Source organism: Rhyacophila brunnea, unplaced genomic scaffold (genome assembly GCF_057557595.1).
Source record: "Rhyacophila brunnea isolate RB1 unplaced genomic scaffold, BYU_Rbru_1.0 scaffold_3, whole genome shotgun sequence".
NCBI classification, from domain to species: Eukaryota; Metazoa; Arthropoda; class Insecta; order Trichoptera; family Rhyacophilidae; genus Rhyacophila; species Rhyacophila brunnea.
In genome coordinates this window covers 47,764,224-47,784,567 of record NW_028232965.1, presented here as the reverse complement: position 1 = coordinate 47,784,567, position 20,344 = coordinate 47,764,224, and the positions used below count along the sequence as shown (strand labels likewise).

The 20,344-nt window shown below is 34.2% G+C and overlaps 1 protein-coding gene across 1 annotated transcript in view; it reads right to left on the bottom strand.

Annotated features, from left to right (window-relative positions):
* The window catches only part of Vps11 (vacuolar protein sorting 11), a 29,567-nt gene that overhangs the window by 6,145 nt on the left and 3,078 nt on the right, over positions 1–20,344 (bottom strand). Inside the window, exons 3-13 of the mRNA XM_085952114.1 lie at positions 18,392–18,565; positions 17,734–17,886; positions 15,740–15,870; positions 15,294–15,456; positions 13,910–14,317; positions 11,529–11,804; positions 10,864–11,083; positions 6,607–7,000; positions 5,862–6,019; positions 3,871–3,952; positions 977–1,192 (exon numbers count right to left, since the gene is read on the bottom strand). Of these exons, the coding sequence (XP_085808240.1) occupies positions 977–1,192; positions 3,871–3,952; positions 5,862–6,019; positions 6,607–7,000; positions 10,864–11,083; positions 11,529–11,804; positions 13,910–14,317; positions 15,294–15,456; positions 15,740–15,870; positions 17,734–17,886; positions 18,392–18,565 (2,375 nt within the window). The remainder of the gene's footprint in view (positions 1–976; positions 1,193–3,870; positions 3,953–5,861; positions 6,020–6,606; positions 7,001–10,863; positions 11,084–11,528; positions 11,805–13,909; positions 14,318–15,293; positions 15,457–15,739; positions 15,871–17,733; positions 17,887–18,391; positions 18,566–20,344) is intronic.

The following is a 20,344-nucleotide window of genomic DNA, read 5'->3' as shown; positions in this document are numbered from 1 at the left end:
ATCGAAGCAATAATAATCATCTCATACTTCCAAGGAATTCCGCCAGCATTGCGAACTCTCAGGGAACATGAATATGCCTATGCTGGATACGAAACGAAGTTATTTGGTAGAAAAAATGCAAGATTTTCTGAAAATCCAAAAGATTCTCACAGCTATTATTATTCAAACCGTGACTGCTGGTCGCCTGGTCTTGCGACAATACTGAGGATTTGAGGTAGGAGGGAAGAAAGGTATAAAAGCGACCATAATTGGCTCAACTGCTAGGATTAAATTTTAATAAATAATAATTACATCCAAAATTATAAAATAGGTTTATCACAATATATAAAAATTGTTTTATGACACGTTAGAAATAATTTAAGTGGACTGTATTTGAATTGGGGCCAATTTTGTGGAGTAGAGTGGACGGAAGGATTCCAGGCACTACCCTTTTGATGATGGCACTCCTGGATGCCGGGTCACTCACTCGCACACTTGTTATGTTTTTGGTGGGTTGAGTTAATTCAATGCTCCTGAGGTGCCCAGAAGGAATTAAAATGTTCAGAAGGTTGAGTAGGAATTAAGAGGAAATTGGCTCAACCATATGTGTTTCGCTTACTTGGTGAGTTTTAACAAGTATTAATACTGGAATATACGTTTGAATTTATGTAATGTTATAATTATTATTGACAGTACTGTGTGTTCGGTCACGGTGGTCGAAAAGAACTATGTAATGTGGGGACAAGATAGTTGTTTCGGTAGGTACTCATACATGATAAAGGTTACCCAGTGAGCGAAATACATGTCATAAAACAATTTTTGCGGTGAATACCAAGTGATAAACTCAATTTATTAATTATCATGAATAAATAAAAAAACTTGAATCTCTTGAAACAAAATACCCACTGACTATGTAAATTTTACGAATGATTTCAAATTGTATTCTGCCAAACGATGCAAGCCGTTGACTTGCAGAAAAATAGTTTGCGGGGCTCACTGTTGATGGTAGCTGTGCGAGCATAGGAAGTGGCGGGCGGGCAGGTCGAGAGGGCGGTTGCACGCGGCGCAGCGAGAAACCTGGCACACTGTGGGACGGCTGGCCGCCTCACGGAGGACCTCCCTCCCTTTGTCGGCCTCCTTGCGATGTCGCTCTGCGTGGCCGCGCTCTGAACTAATCACCTCACTCTCTGCCGATAATACGTCCAGCAAATATCTGTTTTGACAAGTAATACACATTAGTATTTATATACAGAAATTCAAAGATGTGAAAGAAAAACCTTCTAGGCGGAACTTTTGATATGTATGTATGTGAAGCTGGCAAAATAATTAATGATAAATCAGCTGCAAGTCTTTTCGTATTGCATACATATTCATTTGCAACAATCCCCACATTGATGTTCTGAGGTTTATTGACTATGGCAAGCACTGAGATAAAAACCTTGCATTAGTGTTCTAAGTCAAAAATAAGTTTTTATACAAAGTATCATTATTTAAGTGAATGGCAAATCGTCTATGTAAGTTTAATACCGTGTATGAGCCAATATGTTCAATATACGTATTTTTGACGCTCTCGGTTAAACGGCACAGGCCGCATTGATTGGTGCATTCAAATTTTGAAATTGACCAATAAACTACTTGCACTTGGTTAAAATCAATACCGCGTATGAATCATCCATACTAAAGAAGCAAGCAAGACCGCGTATATCGCAGATCCAATACAGCGGACGAACGGAGAATAGCGGCAACACCGCGTAAGGTCCAACTGATTTACAAAATAATCCTATGGCAATTAATAAGCACAGACGCATATGATAGTAAAAATATATTTTCTAATATAAAACAGGAAGACACAATAAACTACATTTAAATTTATTTTTTATCTTTTTTATTGACGAAATTGCAAGGTTTTTTGTCCCTCCTGAAAATTTTGACAAATGGTTCTTCTGCAGTATTAATCTTACATAAACGAAATAACAATATGTACATAAGTAACTAAATAAAGATGTCAATAGGATACTGTCATTTTTATTTACAAACATTTTTCTATAGCTATAAATCAATTCAAACATACTCAAAACTCTGGAATCACTATTAATAATTTATATTACCCCACTAAATTGTAGTTAGTTAATTTAAACCCTTTGGATGTGATGGCGGATTGTCAATGACAAAAAAAACTTATTTATTGAAAGTTTAGAAGCCGGACGCTATTACACTTAAACTGGTTTATAACTTAGAAATTGAGGAGGAAAATTACAATTTCACTGGCTGTTACCACAACACTATCATATTACCATAAGTATTTAAAGTCAGAATAATACTTACATTGATTCTACTAGAAGGGATCCTGCAGTACTATTCTAACATATTATTATTTAACTGCAAAATCAATAAAAAAGGTGATAAATATATGTCTTAATCAGGCAGTTAATTATCCTGGGAAGTTAAATGCCAGGTGTGATGTTTTTTAACACAGCCGCTCATGACCGCTAGTTGTCAAATGTCATTGAGTAGCACAGTTTACACATCTTACTTGATTCCAAATGCATCTGATTAGAATTCCAATTGGAGATTCCAGTCGGGTGCGTCTGAAATCAAGTAAAACGCAGTGTGGTGTGTTAACAATAAAATTATTGTAGATTAGCGCCTTGTTTATGAAATTGGTCCGAGTGAAATCTGTATTATTTTGGAGCAATAAAAATAACAAAAACATTAACTACTGTCGAACAAGATCTTCTTGTCAACATGTTAAAACTGTGAACTAAAAAGCCCCTCCTACTTTTAACCGCACTTCGACTGCAACGACTTCCGGTTATCGACGAGTTGTCCATGTGTTAAAACTGTGAACTAACAAGCCCCTCCTACTTAGTTAATCGCACTTCGACTACAGCGACTTCCGGTTATAGCCTAAATTTTCTTGTCGGACAGTATTTAGAATGGCCCTACTGATTAGTAAAATTAATGTTTAAATTTTAATGTGTAAATATCTTGTTTATTATTCATTTAATTCAAGAAATTTCTTTAAATATAATATGTAGAATTGTTTTTGTTATGTTTTAAGTTAACTATTATATATCAGTGGAATTAGAAAATATGTAAAAATAGTTTATTTTTAGCTTTTTTAATAACAGTATCCATGATAAAAGAAAAATATACTAAAACTGGAGTCAAATAAAATAATCTTCAAGGCATTATTTAGAAGGTGTACTATCTATTACCACGTTTTTCTTAGGTCGTATTCTTGTTTGTCCGGTGGTTGTTTATCCAGTACAAATCTTGCAATCAATTTTTAACTAACTTCCCGACTAGTTAGACATTTGAAACTTTTAGAATATATCAGAACACGATGCCGATGCATTCTTTTAATACTTTTAGCCATCTTTAAGTAGAATTGAATTCATTTTCAGTTAATTCTGGTTTGTATGAAAAGTTATTTCGGAAGAAATCCGTAATCCAATCCACTATTATTGGTTGCTAAGGGTGGTCCTAGCAACTAAATTATTAATATAGATGTGCATTTCTATGGAAATCAAAATGACATTTCAGTATTCTATATTTGTTTGTTTGTTGCAAAATAGCAAAAAAATGATTTGTTGACAATTGCCTAATTTGTCCTAAATTATTAATACATAGAATTGTCAAGTTTATATGATTCAACAGAAAATTTAAAAATGTGTTATATAAAAAGTTCTTTTCATCTTATAATTATTTTAATTTATCAAAATGGCGACCAGTTCGGTATATATGAGCTGTTTGATAGTAAAAAACATAAAATTGTTATGATTAAAAATATTTGATTTTCATCATTTCCTACAACCTGTCACAGTGTCACCGAATTGTGCACTGTTGCATTGCACAATGTGTTTAATATAAAGAATATGATATGCATACTTTCGAACGTCTCCCAAGCAGCAGGATGTCGAATTAGAAAGACAATCGATTACGAGGAGTGGAGACAGCAGCCTTTTTTTTGCTGAAACAGATGGATAATAGTATTATTATTGACTGAATCTTGGAGCATCTATTTTTAGCCAAATATAACAATTTAATATCAACGTGTATTGTAGCATTTAAACTCTCTTTGTATAGAAACTCAATGCAACTTAAGCTCAAATTCGACAAACATTATTTACAACAAAATCGACAGTGCCACAATGTATTCGTTTAATTTATCATTCGCGATTCTAGGACGTATTAAAATGAATATTTTGTGCATAATAGCGCTTGTACACGTGCATGGTAATACAGAGAGAAGGGTAATCTACCAAGATAAAATACGGTGTGAGATATTTCTTCAATCGTTATAGCCTTTTTATGGAAACCCATCACGAATGAAAAATTCTTATACTAAGTATCGCATCGGTGAGAAAATGCATTTTTAACATAATAAATAGGTATTAATAAATATTGCTGAGGTGAAATTTGTATGCAAGAAAAATATATGTGATAAACAATGTTATTTTCGGTGCGGGTGTAAGGACGTGCGCCAACAGCCTATTGTTTTCGAACGCACATGCTCATTCAAGCTCTGAATCATCGAGTGTGATACAGATGTACAGTAAAAACGAAACAATGATTCGGTTCATGGATTGTATGCGTACGAATACGTGTACCGTTGTCAGCGCTACGGGCACATCGGCTGCCAGGTACTTAGTACCATTAGTAGGGCTCGGACGTCCACACGCACACCATCGACCAACCGAATCATTGTGTTGTTTTTACTGTACTGCCTCAAGACACTGACTGGATATTATTTTAATGATGGCCGAAAGGTAACATGTCGGCTTACAATGTGTTTGGGTTCCGGGTTCAAATGCAGGATCTGGCAAATTCACATATTATTTTTCAATGTGTGTTTGGCCCCTTAGTAAGGACCTAATAGGTTGAGCAACTAGCTAACATCCATTTCCCACATTATTATGATCCTCTTCAGATCGAACATGGTGATGTAATACTGGATATTTATAGAAATAGAACAACTGAGGGGTGCGCACATAGAGCGAAGCGACTTCATATTTCTCATTGATTTGAAAAACATCAAATAGAATCAGTCTACTACATCTACATTTACTTCAAATGAAATTTTTACTTATTGGAATATTGCACTTATGTGTGAGATTGGAATCAATGGAAGATTTCCAGAGACGGCTTAGTAATATTTTCTATAGTTGACAGTACAGAATCAAAAACAAATTACAGATACCAGTAGCGTAGGGTAGAGGTAGGCTGTTCAAGATCCGCCATAAATAGTGCACATTAAACTTTGTTAGTCATACGTATTTGTTTTTATTGAACTAAGACTACAATTTATAGATGGTATCGGTTAGTTTTTAAAAATCAATTATACCCTGCCTAAACTAAACCATAATAGTGTTAATAGAGCAATATGACAAAATTGTGCACACTCATGCTTATTTGTTTTCGTTTGATTAAGAATACATATTACACATATTGTTGGTTAATTTTTTTAAATTTATTAAATCCTGCCTAAACCAAACTATAATAGATAAAAAATATTATTCTATCTACAAAATATCCAAAGTTATGTATGATTTGATTGCATAATTTTAGATATTTTATAGATATATTTTGACTATTATGGCTTGAGTTTAGCTGGGTTTAATTGAATTTAATAAACTAACCAAAACCATCTGTAAATAGTTGTCTTATTTCAATGAAAACAAATACGTATGACTGACAAAGTTTAGTGTGCACTATTCATGGCGTATCTTAACAGCCTACCTCCACCCTTCACCATTGACAGATACCTACTTATAATTTGGAATTAACGTTTCTATTATCCATCAATTATTACAAAGAAGTATGTATCTCTCATTCCATATCGAAAACACTCATTAAAATAAAACGCATGATATATTTACCTATTTCTGTGAGTACTTGGGGTAAATGTTCGGGTGGTGGAGGACACCACAGGATCTCCACCCAAAGATGCGGATCTTGAGGTCCGAATCTCCTACAGCATTCCATCGCGGAGTCCATGTCCATCTGTGATATATGATAACGAAGAATCTGCTGATATCTTCAAAAAAGTAAAAATATCAAATTAGTCAAATTATCAAGCATGTGGTAGGATAGGGGATTCAATTCCTGCTGATGTATTTGGATCACTCGCATGGGTGTCTGTCATGTCACCCTCTTTCTATATAGGGCCCGAGCGAGCAGCTTTACACCGATCTAAATGATAAAATCATTTACGGTACCAATAAATCGCCGATCACAGAACATATTAATAATATAGAAATACGAAACCCAGTCGCCGTAGATTAAAATTTTGAAGACACTTTTGGTTTATGACATACTCAATGACTGTCAGGCCATTAAGCGCAAGAAATACAAAGCCCGCTAAATGTCCTCAAATATTAGCAATATTGAAAGTGTGTTTTGTTTACCTAAAAACTTAACGCATAATAAGGCGTGCTATGAATCCATCCCGTGAGGACAAGAAAAGTCCTAGATGGCCGAAACTGAATTGAATGGTTTGCGCTACAAGGGATTTAAGGATCACGGGGGATCCAAGTAGGTATTATTATTCTTTTCATTTACTCATTGTTTATCTCCGTTTAACAAGCAGTGTTTGCCGCTGACTCCCGAAATGATAATACTCACAGTTTACTCTCCTCGTACAGATACAAAATTCCCGCTTTGAAGTTGAGCATTTGACAAACTATCAGGGTCTGGTCTTTGTCGTAGGTGGCTTCGGAATTTTTCAGCAGCTTCACGACGGTTTGCTCGCAAGACTCCTTCAGAATGGACCTGTCGGTAAAACTAGACCAAACATGCAGATAGTGCTCGATGAGGGTGTTGTAAACCTGAGTGGACCAATTGGACTCTTTGTTCACTAAGTGCTCTAGGAATTCCACTAAGCGCTCCGAGTTGTTGAGGAATAGGTGGATGTATTCCTCCGGGCATGCTCTGTCAGCCTGGTTGCGGAGAACCACTCCCGCCATCATTGCATCGTCCACCAATGGCTTGTTCCTCGGCTTATAGTCGATGCAAAGAACTGTAAAGCAAAAATTTAATACATAATATGTATTAATAAATTATATTTCATAGAATGGACTTAAAAATATAATAGATAAACAAAATACATTGGAATAAATTTTCTTTGATAGATGGAGGCTAAATAAATATATGAGAGTGAGGCTAGAAAAAAGGACTGAAAGGATGGATTAATGTTTAAATTAATTGCAAGTCATTTAAAAATCTATCTTCCAATTAGGAGATTCATGATAATTTCTTACTAGATGTGTATACTGAATACAATAAGCACTGATAAATCTTACATGGGGTATATGAATCAGTGTTGCCAACCATGCTACATATAATTATTATATTATTTGAACCTACAATAATTCGAGTGCTTAACCTTTCTAACGCGGCAACTGACTTTAGTCAGCCTATACGCGCGAGTCATCCGCGCGTCAGCTGACTAAAGTCATTTCGATTTTCGTTTGCCTAGTACTCCTTTCGGCCAGGCGCGAATAATTCGAACATTGATTTAATTTATTCAGAAATCATCCTTCTCTTGACATCTGTCAATGGATAGCCTAAACTTTTGTTCTATCTAATTTAAATAAATATTTTTCGGGAGCGTGTCTTGAATAAAAAAATATCAGTCATCGGGCCAATTCAAATTTGCCGCGTATATAGTGTCTTATCGCTTCTTAGTGCATGTGCGTCGAAGACATTTGACTGACGTGTTTGTAACGATACGAGTTTGCGATATAATAAGTTATATTGTTTTTTAATGATTGAAAAACTATTTGGTGCGTAAACTGTTAAATAGAATATTCGAAATTTACATTGATCAAAGTGAATTTACAAAATATTTTTACAAAAGGAATGCTTTTGGAGATTGCATTCATTCGCCTATCTGCTATTATATTATCCGCGAGTAAATAGTTTCGGAAAATAATTTGAACAAGGTGTCATTTAAATATACCTAGGAGTCCGCGATTCAATATGTCTCTTTGTTTATCATTGATTAACATTTTTAAATACTATTTTCTGGTTATAGAATTAGGTGAAACAGACAAAAATTATTTATTTACCCTAGTTATCAGCCATTTATAAAGAAAAGACACGAACAATCAGATGCCCGTTCCCGCATAAATGCGGAAATTGTCGTATTACGCTACACCAGGTCCCGCGCTACTGAATTTTTATACACTGCGCGGCAAATCATCGTCTGCTGGTGTGAGACAGACACTTGAGAATTATTTTTTTCGTAACACTATTCAAAAGGGTTTGATTCATGACTACTATTTTTTTTTATGGAGAATTCTTCTTATATTTATAGTCGAAAATAACTCGAGTTACTTACTATCATGTCATTATAATAAAATAAGAGATTACCTATTCTAGTACCAGTGGGTCTATTCTATACTTATCGACCGCTAAAGTGATAAAGTAATAAATATTATCATACTTAGGGTAGGTTTGTATCAAAATGTTAGCACTTATTGTAACAATTACACGAAGTTGGTTTTTATTGTTGCAATAAGTGCTATATTGTAACAGCACCTATCTTGCTGCTGTTGAAATATCGCACTTATTGCAACAATAAAAACCAACTTCGTGTAATTGTTACAATAAGTGCTAATATTTTGATACAAACCTACCCTAAGTTTGATACTATTTATCACTTTAGTGTTCGATAAGTATAGAATAGACCCACAGGTTATTGAAGTAATATAATAAAAAAAAAAACAAATGAACTTGAAAATAAAATTGTGGTGACTATAAAGCATTTAGAAGTGCAAAAAGTGTTTGAAATTTAATATTTTACGAATTGTAATAGCCTAATAGGTATTCGAAAAATAAACCGTTTTGTTATAAACTATGTGTCATTCGATTCCATTCAGTTCGGGGTCAATGGTAGGTACAAACCAGGCACTGGTGGTAAGTACATTACTCTCAAATAGCCAGTAGTTCTCAAGGATGATTTATTTATACTCGACCTGCAGTGCTGCAATGTGTATGGGAGTTCAAATAAAAGTTACACAGTTTGAGATGTCCTGGATGCTATAAAAATGAGCTATTTATGACTGATATTTTTTTAACACACTCAACAAAAATGCTCATAAAAGTCATAAACCATATTATTATTCATTATGTGTATGACATATTTGTCGAAATCGTAGCCGTAGACTATAATACTGAACTGTTCTTACATTTGTTAATCTGTCATCGACGCATTAGTCCAGCACCATTTCGTAAGTGTCATGGCGCCGCTCGAGTAAGCCGGCATTTTTTCAATGAAGAAATCTTGTTCGTGATTTCTTATCAGTTTTAGGCGACGAATGTTTATTTTTAGAGTCACATAAAATATTAGGTTCTGTCATAATCATTTTTGAACTTGACTCCGATTGTTTACTACTCTATTTGTGTATGTTTGACTGACATTTATTACGATTTATTGATGCTTGAAATAACAACGCGCACTGTTGTACTAAGTCGGGATTCGTAACGCTTAGAAAGGGTTAAAGTCAGACAACGTTATCTACAAAAATAAACGAAAAAAGATAACGTTATTTTACATTTACGGCTACATGATAGTCAAACAACGTTATGTCAATTTTTTCTAATTTTTTATTAAATCGTCAGTAAAGTTTAACGCTAACTACATACGTAACCCTTGTTTTCATATTTTTAAAAACTATCCCTATAAATTTTAACATCATCATAATCAAGATAAATGTACAATACAAAATAAATTATAAAATATTAACATTAGGTTTTAAATAAACATTTCCCTTGTTGAGTAACAAGAATCTAAAATAACGATTTTTGGCTCTCCTGTAAAGTTGCACTTTTGTAGATAGTGTTGTTTGACACTAAGCCCTCGAATTATGGTACCTACTACAATATGTCTTAACTATTTTTTTTCAATTTTTAATTTACCAGTGGCGAAAGGTAGAGGTAGGCTGGATCTAACATAGTCATACGCATTTGTTTTCATTGAACTAAGACTACAAATTGCAGATGTTGCACGTATAATTCAATTGGTCAGGTCCCGAAAAATGCTCATACAAAATTACCAAAAGATTATCACTCCATTCATCATTTTCCCGCACTGGTCATTTAAAATTCTATCTACTTTGCTGTATATTTCTGGATTAATCATTTTTGTACAGAATAAATACGTACACACCGGCATACGATAACAATGAACGTATTTGTTTGCTCTAAAATCTAAATAAACTGGCTCCCCCCCCCCAAATTCGAATGTCACTGACTTCTGTTAGTCAACCCCTGTCATTCATGTTTTAAACAGCATATTGATTGATATCTCGTGCTCACAGAGTCTGATGGAAACCTTTCTAAACTACATTTACGCAAAAATTTGAATTGTAATTGTCAGTTATTAGGAACTTTCATTGTTTTTCCTTATACCAAATTCATTATTTTCCCGCATTTATTGTTTGGTTCATCCAGTCCCTTCAACAATAATTTATATGGGAAATACATTAAAATCGTTTTTCAAGACTGATTGGGGATGACTGTGGTTCAATTGTATGTATATTAAAATATCAGAGAAGTAAATTTACTAGACAGAATTATTACCAGGCAACGTACTCTGCAAAAATCACACTAGCCATAAAATAATTAGCCAACTTAATTAACTACCCATAAGTTTAAAAAGCAGGACCAAATAAAAAAAATCACAACCCAAAAAAAGAAGCCCTAAAGAACAGTTCATCCGGAGATGAGAATTTCGACAAACCAAAAAAGTCGAGAAAACATCTGTGCACATTCTAATTTAATCAATAATATTATTTGTAAAATTCCCTTTTTTAATGCAGATATTAATTTACTAAGAAATATAAACATAAATAGAGAATTGGTTGGTGCCGATCATACCTTTAAGGAATTGTGTGCTCTCATGTGGCACGTGCTGAATCAATATTTGTCCATATTTCTTCATATAAACATCAGCATCATCAAATTCCAAATCGGCGATGTACTCTAATGCCGTGTGGTAGTCATTTTTGTCTTCGGTTATTATCCGTAAATACCAGTCATGTTGATTATGCTTCTTTGCTAAATATAAGGCATCATCGACACTCACTCGTCTGCAAACCTGTAAATAATTAATGTAATTACGACATCATCACTGTCAGAAGTGATAACCCGGAGTGCAAGGTGGGTCCTGCTCCAACAACTATCTTCTTCTGTCCAACTTTCCAATTTCGTACCCAAACACAATGCAGTCAGAGGTAGCTCCATCTAGGCAGCAAATTTTTGGGATGCTTAATCTCCTGTGCTCTTTTGGATTGCTGTGGTGCACATGATCTAGTCAGAGCAGTCTCTCAACATTGACTGAACTGTGTTGCAATCTTCATACAGATCACAATTATTGTACTTTTTTATAGACTGGACTAAAATAAACTAGGTCAAAACAAAATAAATACACGTCTTTGTCCACTCCAAGATAGAATATAATGGATACCCAAAATAAAGAAGTGGCTTCACATATTTTTTTGAGCATATAAAGGGATGACATATGCATAACAATTAAAACTTACTTTTATAGCGATCTCAACATCAAAATCAATCAGTCTATCTTTGGCGTTAATGAATTCTTTAAGTTTTCCGTGTTGATCATGCTGATCGAGCTTGACGAAGCAGGTGAGCAGAAGCGTGGTGTGGTCTTCTGTGGCGTGCCCCTTTTTATGCAACTCTTGTAGATAATGTGTCAAAGGTTCCAAATGTCTCGCTTCTAGATATTTTCTGATAACATAAGACGTTTCAAGACGACCTATTGTCTTTATGTACTGTTCAATCGCGCCTTCTGGATCACCCTGGAAATAATCACCGTTGTTAATACGCTATAAAATGAACATAAGAATCAAAAAAATTCGAATACACCCTGAATAATTAATTGATAAATGAGATTTTTGTATTAACACTTGGTGGTGGAAATGTTTTATTTGTGAAAAAAATACATTTCATGGGTATGCATGAGCACAAGCATTTACGGCATGTTTTCACATTGTCAATTGATCAGTTGACGAAACCGGTCCTGATGATAGTTAATTTATGCGGAAAAAAAGGTAAGGCACACTACGCCGATACTGTATGGAGCATGGTCTATCTATGCGGTATATAGAGGGGGGAAAAACACTGGGACGTGTCAGTGTAGTGGGCTCTTGCTCCAAGTACTACATAATGTGTTTTCAACTAACTGGCGTATGCATATAACAGCAAACTGCATTCAAACTATTTAATGCAAATTTGCATGCATAAACCTAAATAAAGTCCGTTGAATAGTGACGTCACGTCGCTGACGTAATACGCGTCATGCCATGACTAATGTTACCAACTTTTAAATTTTGATTCCCCGATAATTTAAAATTTTGAAATTGTGAATAGGTGTAAAAATGTGCAAACGGTACCATATAAATTTAATAATTATCATGAACTTTAAATAATTTATTAGTTATAATATCATATTTATTTTATACTTCTAACAATATAAATATTTATTTAGGAATCGAGTGGCCACACTTTTGTCTCGCATCTAACTTCATTTCTGTTATGAGATGATGTGAATTATCAACTTTGCAAGAATCCCGTCCTTCGTACAATACGGAAATGAAAAGGGATCTAATTATTATCATTTATACCAATCAGCCTATGACAGTCTTACCAGTGTGTTAGAGATTTTTATCTTGCTTAATACAGTTTAGGTAATATTTTGAAACAATGCAGACTGCTTCCAGTCCACTTCCACTGTAGCCATCAAATTAATTGAATATTACAAATGTGTGAATTTTGTCATGACATTGACATGCCATGTCACCGAAATATCTACACATTATCTAAACATGTCTGAATTTACAAAATCAAGATCAAAATAAATTATATTCTCTGGCTATAACTAATTGCATTTTAATATTAATACTATCGACCGAAGGTACTTGATGGAATTTGAATTTAAATTCTAAAAGATTTAAGTATAATATCTCATTAGTTAACTCCATTAATTTCCAATACATTACCATTGTTCCTAGAATTGACAATTTTACACCTCTTGAGTGTAGTATTTTTATTGTTTATAAGTACTAATGATCTATTATTAGGTTTTGAAGATTTATTATAATATGCTTATCCAGTGTATTATTATTAATAAAATAGGGTTTTTTACTATTTTTTATTGTAACGCTTGACTCGATAGGTAGGTAATGAAGTTTTTACCTACTTTATTGTATTGATTTATTATATACGTTAGAGTTAAGAGTGTAAGCTGTCAGTGTGTGTTTGCCTTTGGTGAGTATACACAGCGCCTGAAGATGCCGAAAGGCAAAACCCGGGTCGCAAAAAACAACTCAAATGGAATAGTACAAAACTTAAATCCATTATAATTGCATTTTACATAACATTAATTTCTGTAACTCTTGATTTTCCAGGGTCATATTGACTGGGCGATAGATCAAAAGCAATGAATAAAAAGGAAGATTTTCTATCTTTTGTTTATGTACTATTTCAGACTACTAACGATTAAAATCACAGTAAATTATGGGAAAAATACTTTTCATGTACCTATTTGAATTAAATTCTGTGTTTGTGGTAAGCCTATTGATATGTACTATGTAAGTGATCCGCTATTATTATTATATTTTTACAGATGACTTATTTCCTATAGGCGCGATTATAGTATGTGAACGTTTCAACACATGCAGTGAAATCAAGTATGCAATGGTATATCCAATATCTGTGTTTTGGAATAGAACAAATTTAAACTATATATGTGCATAATAGTCAACTATATATGTGCATTCTTACGTTGGTGGCAGCAGCTGTCAGTTATATTTAAATATGACAGCAACTACTAATTAAGATTTGAAACATTTATACACGTGTCAATTGGGAAAACTGAATAATGTATCATATTGAGGATTTTTACCTTCATGTATAAGTGATCTGCATACTGTGTGTAAATGTCAATTAGTCCGTCGGTATCGTATTGTTGTTTACTCGCTATCCAGATGGCAACATCGTACAGCTTCTTCTTAAAGAGTAAACTGAGTTTAGACTTGAGATCCTTCTCGTCCAGATGGTGGACTTGCTTGTCTTTGGTAATAATGTAGAAGGCTCCCCACTCTGTGACGACTGCCTCCACATCCATGGGCATCGAGAACACGATCACTTTGTTTTGGATATCTAATATGGTTATGAGGTTGGATACATCACCAGGCAATGTGTTATCCTGGGAAATGGCCACCAGATAACTGCGGAACCAGTCCACTCGTTTCTTTTCACCTGTCAACGCATAACACGGGCCTCGTCCATCTATTGTATAGCAGAAAATTGCCTGAAATGTTAATATTAATTAGTTTAGTGGAGTCAACTTTCAACAGTTCTTGGTAAAGGATGCTATATTTATTAAAATAAACATAGTATAAATTATCTAATCCACATAATTTAATAATTATTATCAGGTCGAGTTTCGTCAATATAGAAGGGTATTGTCAACCGTATCCGGATATTTGTACGTAAACAGTTCACCGCAGGACACTTATTCGTGCGCCGCAGTACGTGAAACATGAGTTCGTGTAACATTTAATCAAATGGCGAGTTCTTCGTTGAACATTTCACTGTGGAGTATATTTGTACGTATGCTACAACATGTGGCGAATTTCATGAGATGTCTTTACTAAGTTAGGTTAGGTTAGGTTAGGGTTAATCTAATTGGAACAATACTATTTGAAAACTATCGCCGCATTTTGTAAGATACAAATGTATTCCACGGTGAAATGTTCAACGAAGAACTCGTCATTTGATAAAATGTTATACGAACTCATGTTTCACGTACTGCGGCGCACGAATAAATGTCCCACGATGAACTGCATACGTACAACTTACATGTAAACATTGTCAACTGTACTGAATAATAAAATAGTAGAGTGAAAATGAACCCCAGCTTAAGAAATACAGAAAGGTTGTTTACAATTTGTAATGTAGGAATATTTTATTACTGCACAATCATTGTTAGGTTAAACAAAAATAATTTATAGGTTGTTCTTTCCAAACATTAAGTGGAGAAGGGAGATAACCGCTTTGACTCCCGACCAGCATACCAGCCAATTATTGACTAGTAATGGGGGCTTCGTTGGCGACCTCTATACGCTTGGGTTTGTTACCCGGGCGAGATGTCGATGGGGCGTGTAATTACACGATGCAAACCACATCCTCGGGGAATGTCCTAAAAAATGTGCTGACCGTTCAAGAATACCTATTTTTAGAAATGCTGTAAAGAATAAAAATATCAAGATTATAGATTGACTCACATTATTTCGTGCTACAACAAAGTGTTGCTCAGCTAAAATGGCACAATTTGGTTTGCAGCCACTGTCAACGCTATCCATGACGATTCCTCTCTCTTTTCCACTACTACCAACATTGAAAACCATCACCGCTGATCGGCTGGCAACAAACAAGTGTCCAGCACCTCTGAAAACATAAAAAATATGCACATATTATGTTTAAAGAATTTTAGCTTCTCATAACTTCAAAATAAATATTTATTGTTTGTGCGATCTATGCTTGCACTCGAAAAACAAAACGTTCCATTTCGCACAATATAAATTTCAATTTAGTAGACGAAAAATCAAAATGTTTTTTTTTACAGGCTGCTGGGAGTTCTTGATAATTTCACGACTAGTGTACAGCCTATGCCATTTTATGTTGAAGAGGAAATTAAAAAAAGATTTGCTAATTATTAATCAATTTATACTTGAAAGCCAATCCGGTGATTGCAGTCTTGCCGGTTTCCGGTAGTGTCTTCATTTTACTGCTACGTTGCCGTGTTATATCACCTCTAAATAGTGTAATTGATCCATCGCCAAAACCGACAGCCATTAAATTCTGAAACGAGATTCAAATTAATGATAAAGATGCTGTTATGGTTAGGTACATGTTAATATGATGCTGATATGTCAGGGAAGTGCTCAATAAACAAGAATTTGAGGTGGAGAAATATTTATTTTAAAAAGACAATAATTATAGCATAGTACGTTAATATAGAAATTAAATTTAGAGATACAACCGACACACCATGCTGGCGTGTTGAATGATAGGGTCCGACTGCTACGTTACATTTAGCATAAGACAGCTGCGAAGGGTGGAGGTAGGCTATTAAGATTCGACATAAGTAGTGCACGTGGTCAAACGTATTTGTTTTCATTGAGCTTAAACTACAATGTGTGAATAGTGTTTGTTAGTTTTTAAAATTCAATAATTAAACCCTGCCTGATCGACGCCATAGTAGATAATAGTAAAAAAATATTTGTCTATCTATAAAATGCTATGCCATCAAACTATACATAACTTTAGATATTTTTTAGATGGAAGAATATTTTTTATCGATTATGATTTGGTAGGCAGGGCTTAATGAATTTTAAAAAACTAACCAACGCCATCTGTAATATTGTATTTTTAATACAACGAAAACAAATAAGTATGACTGAAAAAGTGTGCACTATTTCTTCGGATCAGCCATAACATACCTAAACTATTATGTTTTGGTTTAGGGAGGGTTTAATTGAACTTATAACCAGCACCATTTCCAAATAGTATTCTTAGTTCAATGAAAACAAATAAGTATCACTGATAAAGATTAGTACATTATACGATTTGTGTCGAATCATAATAGTCCACCTACACCCCCCTCGCCGCTGGTATAAGACCACCAGAAGCCAGTTCCGGCCTAATCACCAGAGGGGAGTCTGGTGGTTGTTGATAGATAGTTAAGTACAGGGCCAATTTCTTATTTTTCTTTTGACCATATCCGATCCTAGTAGGATCATTTGGGCCTCCACAGAGTGGAGGTTTGTATTAACAGATTTTTGTTTTTACAAGAAATGGGTGTTTAGGGTTTTGGGTGGCCACTTGCTCAACCTATTAGGCCTCTACATTCTACATCATTGGTCTACTTGTTATTTTGTTTTCAATTTTTGAAAGAATGCAATTTCTACAGTCATAAATAGCTGACAAAGGTCATAGGTAATAAACGTTGACATCTGCTCTTTTCGGAATTATTTAGAAATGGAAATAAATCAGTCCAGCACAAGTGAACGATCTTTACGATATTTTAGAACAATCGTCTAAAATATATATTTTTTATAAAACAAAAATCTTATAAGATGAAATTAACATTTAAGATGTTGGTGTCATTTAAAAATTATATATAACTGATTTGAAGCCCCTTATTGATTTTTCAAGTAAATTGGCCCTGTGCCCTCAGCGCCCACGATGGCCGAGCACCTTACGTGTCGGCTTATAATGCCGTGGGTCCCAGGTTCGAATCATGGGTCTGACAAATACACATATTGTTTTTCAATTTGTCTTTAGAGTCAGAGTATGGATGCAATAGGTTGAGGAACATCCATTTCTCATAAAAACATCTGTACATACCTCCACTCTGTGGAGGCCCATATTATGATCCTATTGGGATCGGACATGGTCAAAAGAAGAAGAAATTTTCTGAGAAATCTATAAAAATCTTTAATTTATAACGCTTTAGTGTCAAATTGCCAAGGAAAACTGTATAAATTCGTCTTTAGATAGTATTGCAGTAATGCAGTAATTGCAGCAATACCTATTAGTGTCATACCGGTTATGATTCATCTTAAAGAACTGTTTGGTCACTTTGAAACTTTTATTAATTAACCTATAACATGCTGGGCCACGCTTGATTTGATGTAAAGTTGTGTTCAATTAGAGGACTACCTTGTTATCATGTACAGCCAAAGCAGTTGCAGGAGTAGGACTGAGATGTGTCGGTACAGCTCTCGAAATTCGTACGCAGAGGGGTTTTCCCTGTCTGTCTTGCCGAGCCCCATCCCAGACTTTGATAACTGGATTAATACCAAATTCATCTTCCTACAAAAATGATTATATACATGGATGATTAGTTGCCTGTGATTAGACTACGCAGTTTTGTTGTTAAGATGTCATCGGTAATTGATAATGAGATTTTATTAGGTATCGGGGGCACCTTTATGTACCAAAATTTTATATGACCATTAAATCATTCATGAAGATGGCTGCACAATATCGAAATTAATCCTTATTCGCTGCACATCATCCAATAGTAATGGGCAACCCCAATTGCCTTGTGCAAAATGTCAAAAAATGTGAACAGGTAAAACATATTAGCTCAAAGTTTCTTCACAGTGATCAGTCGAATGAAAGATAATTAAAAAAAAAAAGCGGACAAAATATCTTCACTGTTCCAGGGAAAAGTATATTTAGTAAGTGACAATGAATTTTTTCTTTGTTTCTAGCTCTATTGCTCGTCGAAACTCACTAATTTGCATGATGTACCCTTTTAAGTAATAAAATACTCAAATATTTATTAGATTTATCTGTGAACAGATTCACTTACCCCGATTGTGACCAGGCACGGATCATGCTTCAGCTGGACAGCGTGAGAAATCCTTATTTCATACGCTTTGAAAGATGTTACTACCCAGGCTTGGGACACCAGGCGTACCCACCCGTTGGCATCCCCTATCACCAGCTGGGAATTGCCGCTAGTGCAAACCTTGATTGTAGTATCCTGCTCGGATTAAAACAATAAGAATCATGAAGTCCAACAGATTATATTAGCAGATATACAAATCAGTTTTAAATCAATTACAAATGAATTCATATTTTTTTTAACCCATCGCGCTTGTGTTACAGGATGCAAGACATGATGAAAATCAAAAAAAATAGTAGCTATCATTTTACGATGTTACAGTCCAATATATATTTTTTAAGAAATATTTGATTTATAAAATCTATTTTATTCATTGATATACTACTGGATGAATCATATGCTTCTTAAAATGACGCCCGATTTTCAGCGACTCGGCCTTTGTTAAAACTTACTAAGTAAGCCCGCTCTAGCTTGCATCTTACTCTAACTAATAGTCAGCGCATGACGACTTGCTCTGTCTGTTTTGCGTTGCAGCACCCTTAGGTTCACTATTCCAAGAATGCAAATTTAGTTTTACAGCCAGGGCAATACGGGTGAAATTCGAGAATCCATGTTAACGGTCTTAACGCATTATACCTACAAGGAAATATTATAAGACGATATTCGTAATATCTTTTGTGGTACATTTTTAAAATGACACTTGTATGGGAACTGCTCATCTAGTAGTATATCAATGATTTTATTTAAATTTGTCAAAATAATGATCAGTTCGCTAAGTATGAGGTGTTGGAGACAGTAATATACATAAAATGGCCCTCCATCTTCTAAATATCTTGAAGAGTATTATATTTAGCTCCAGTTTTAGTATATCTTCCTTTTATTATTTACTTCTATCATGGACTTTTTATCTATGTCATTTTGTATAAAAAAAGGCTTAAAAATATCCAAAAAACTATATTTGACATTTTTTTTTATTCTACTTATACACAAAGTTAACTTAAAATGTAAATACTTAAAAGAAAAATTCAAAACTTATAACTATTTAAAAGATTTATTAGAATTGAATGAATAATACATGAGTTATATCAATTTTAGTAATCAGTGTGCCTTTTTAAGTGATCCTGAAAAATTAATTCTGTCTGCAATGGGTTAATAAAATCTACATCTTGTTATAATCAAAAGAACTGTGAGTAGAACACAGTTTAATTGCGTTATGTGTTTATGGGTTCAGTGACGTAACATAATATGGTTCAATTAACAATTGCTACCTATCCATTTACAACCCGGGCAAGTAAAGAAAGAATTATTAACTTAGCTATCTAGATCTGTTGTCTACAATCATTTGTTAGACATAACTCATTGATCTATGCTAAAATCTAGGTGCCCTGACCTGTTGGTGATGCTTAAAACAGTAATTCAATCTTTGACTGCCTTGAGGTTTAGAATATAATACAGTATGTATTGTATTTCCGTATTGTTTGATAATTTCTCTATTGTTAAAGTGTCTAGTAAAACTCAGAGTACTCAGAGATGCTTTTTAAATAAGGTACCTCTTTAGAGAGAAATAATATTAAAAAAAAAAACCAAACTTAAATGCTATTAACTTGTTGACCGCGGAGCATTTAATTACTTTTTAATTATCACATTTAAATAACATTCTAATTAAATCGAATGACCAAATAATGAGGGCACAACAGGTGTGCCGTCCGCGTTGAAAGGATTAATATTTGAAGATAGATCCCGACTTATGAGGCACTCCATGTATAAGATGTATGGTTTATAACTGAACCTTATTTCCTACCCAAAGAATTTGGACTCTAGATAGCAGTGGCGAAGGCTCCATAGTAGGCGATTATTTAAAGCCTACCTACTAAGAAAAATAGATCTTCAAGCAAATAATTTAAATTAAAAAAAACA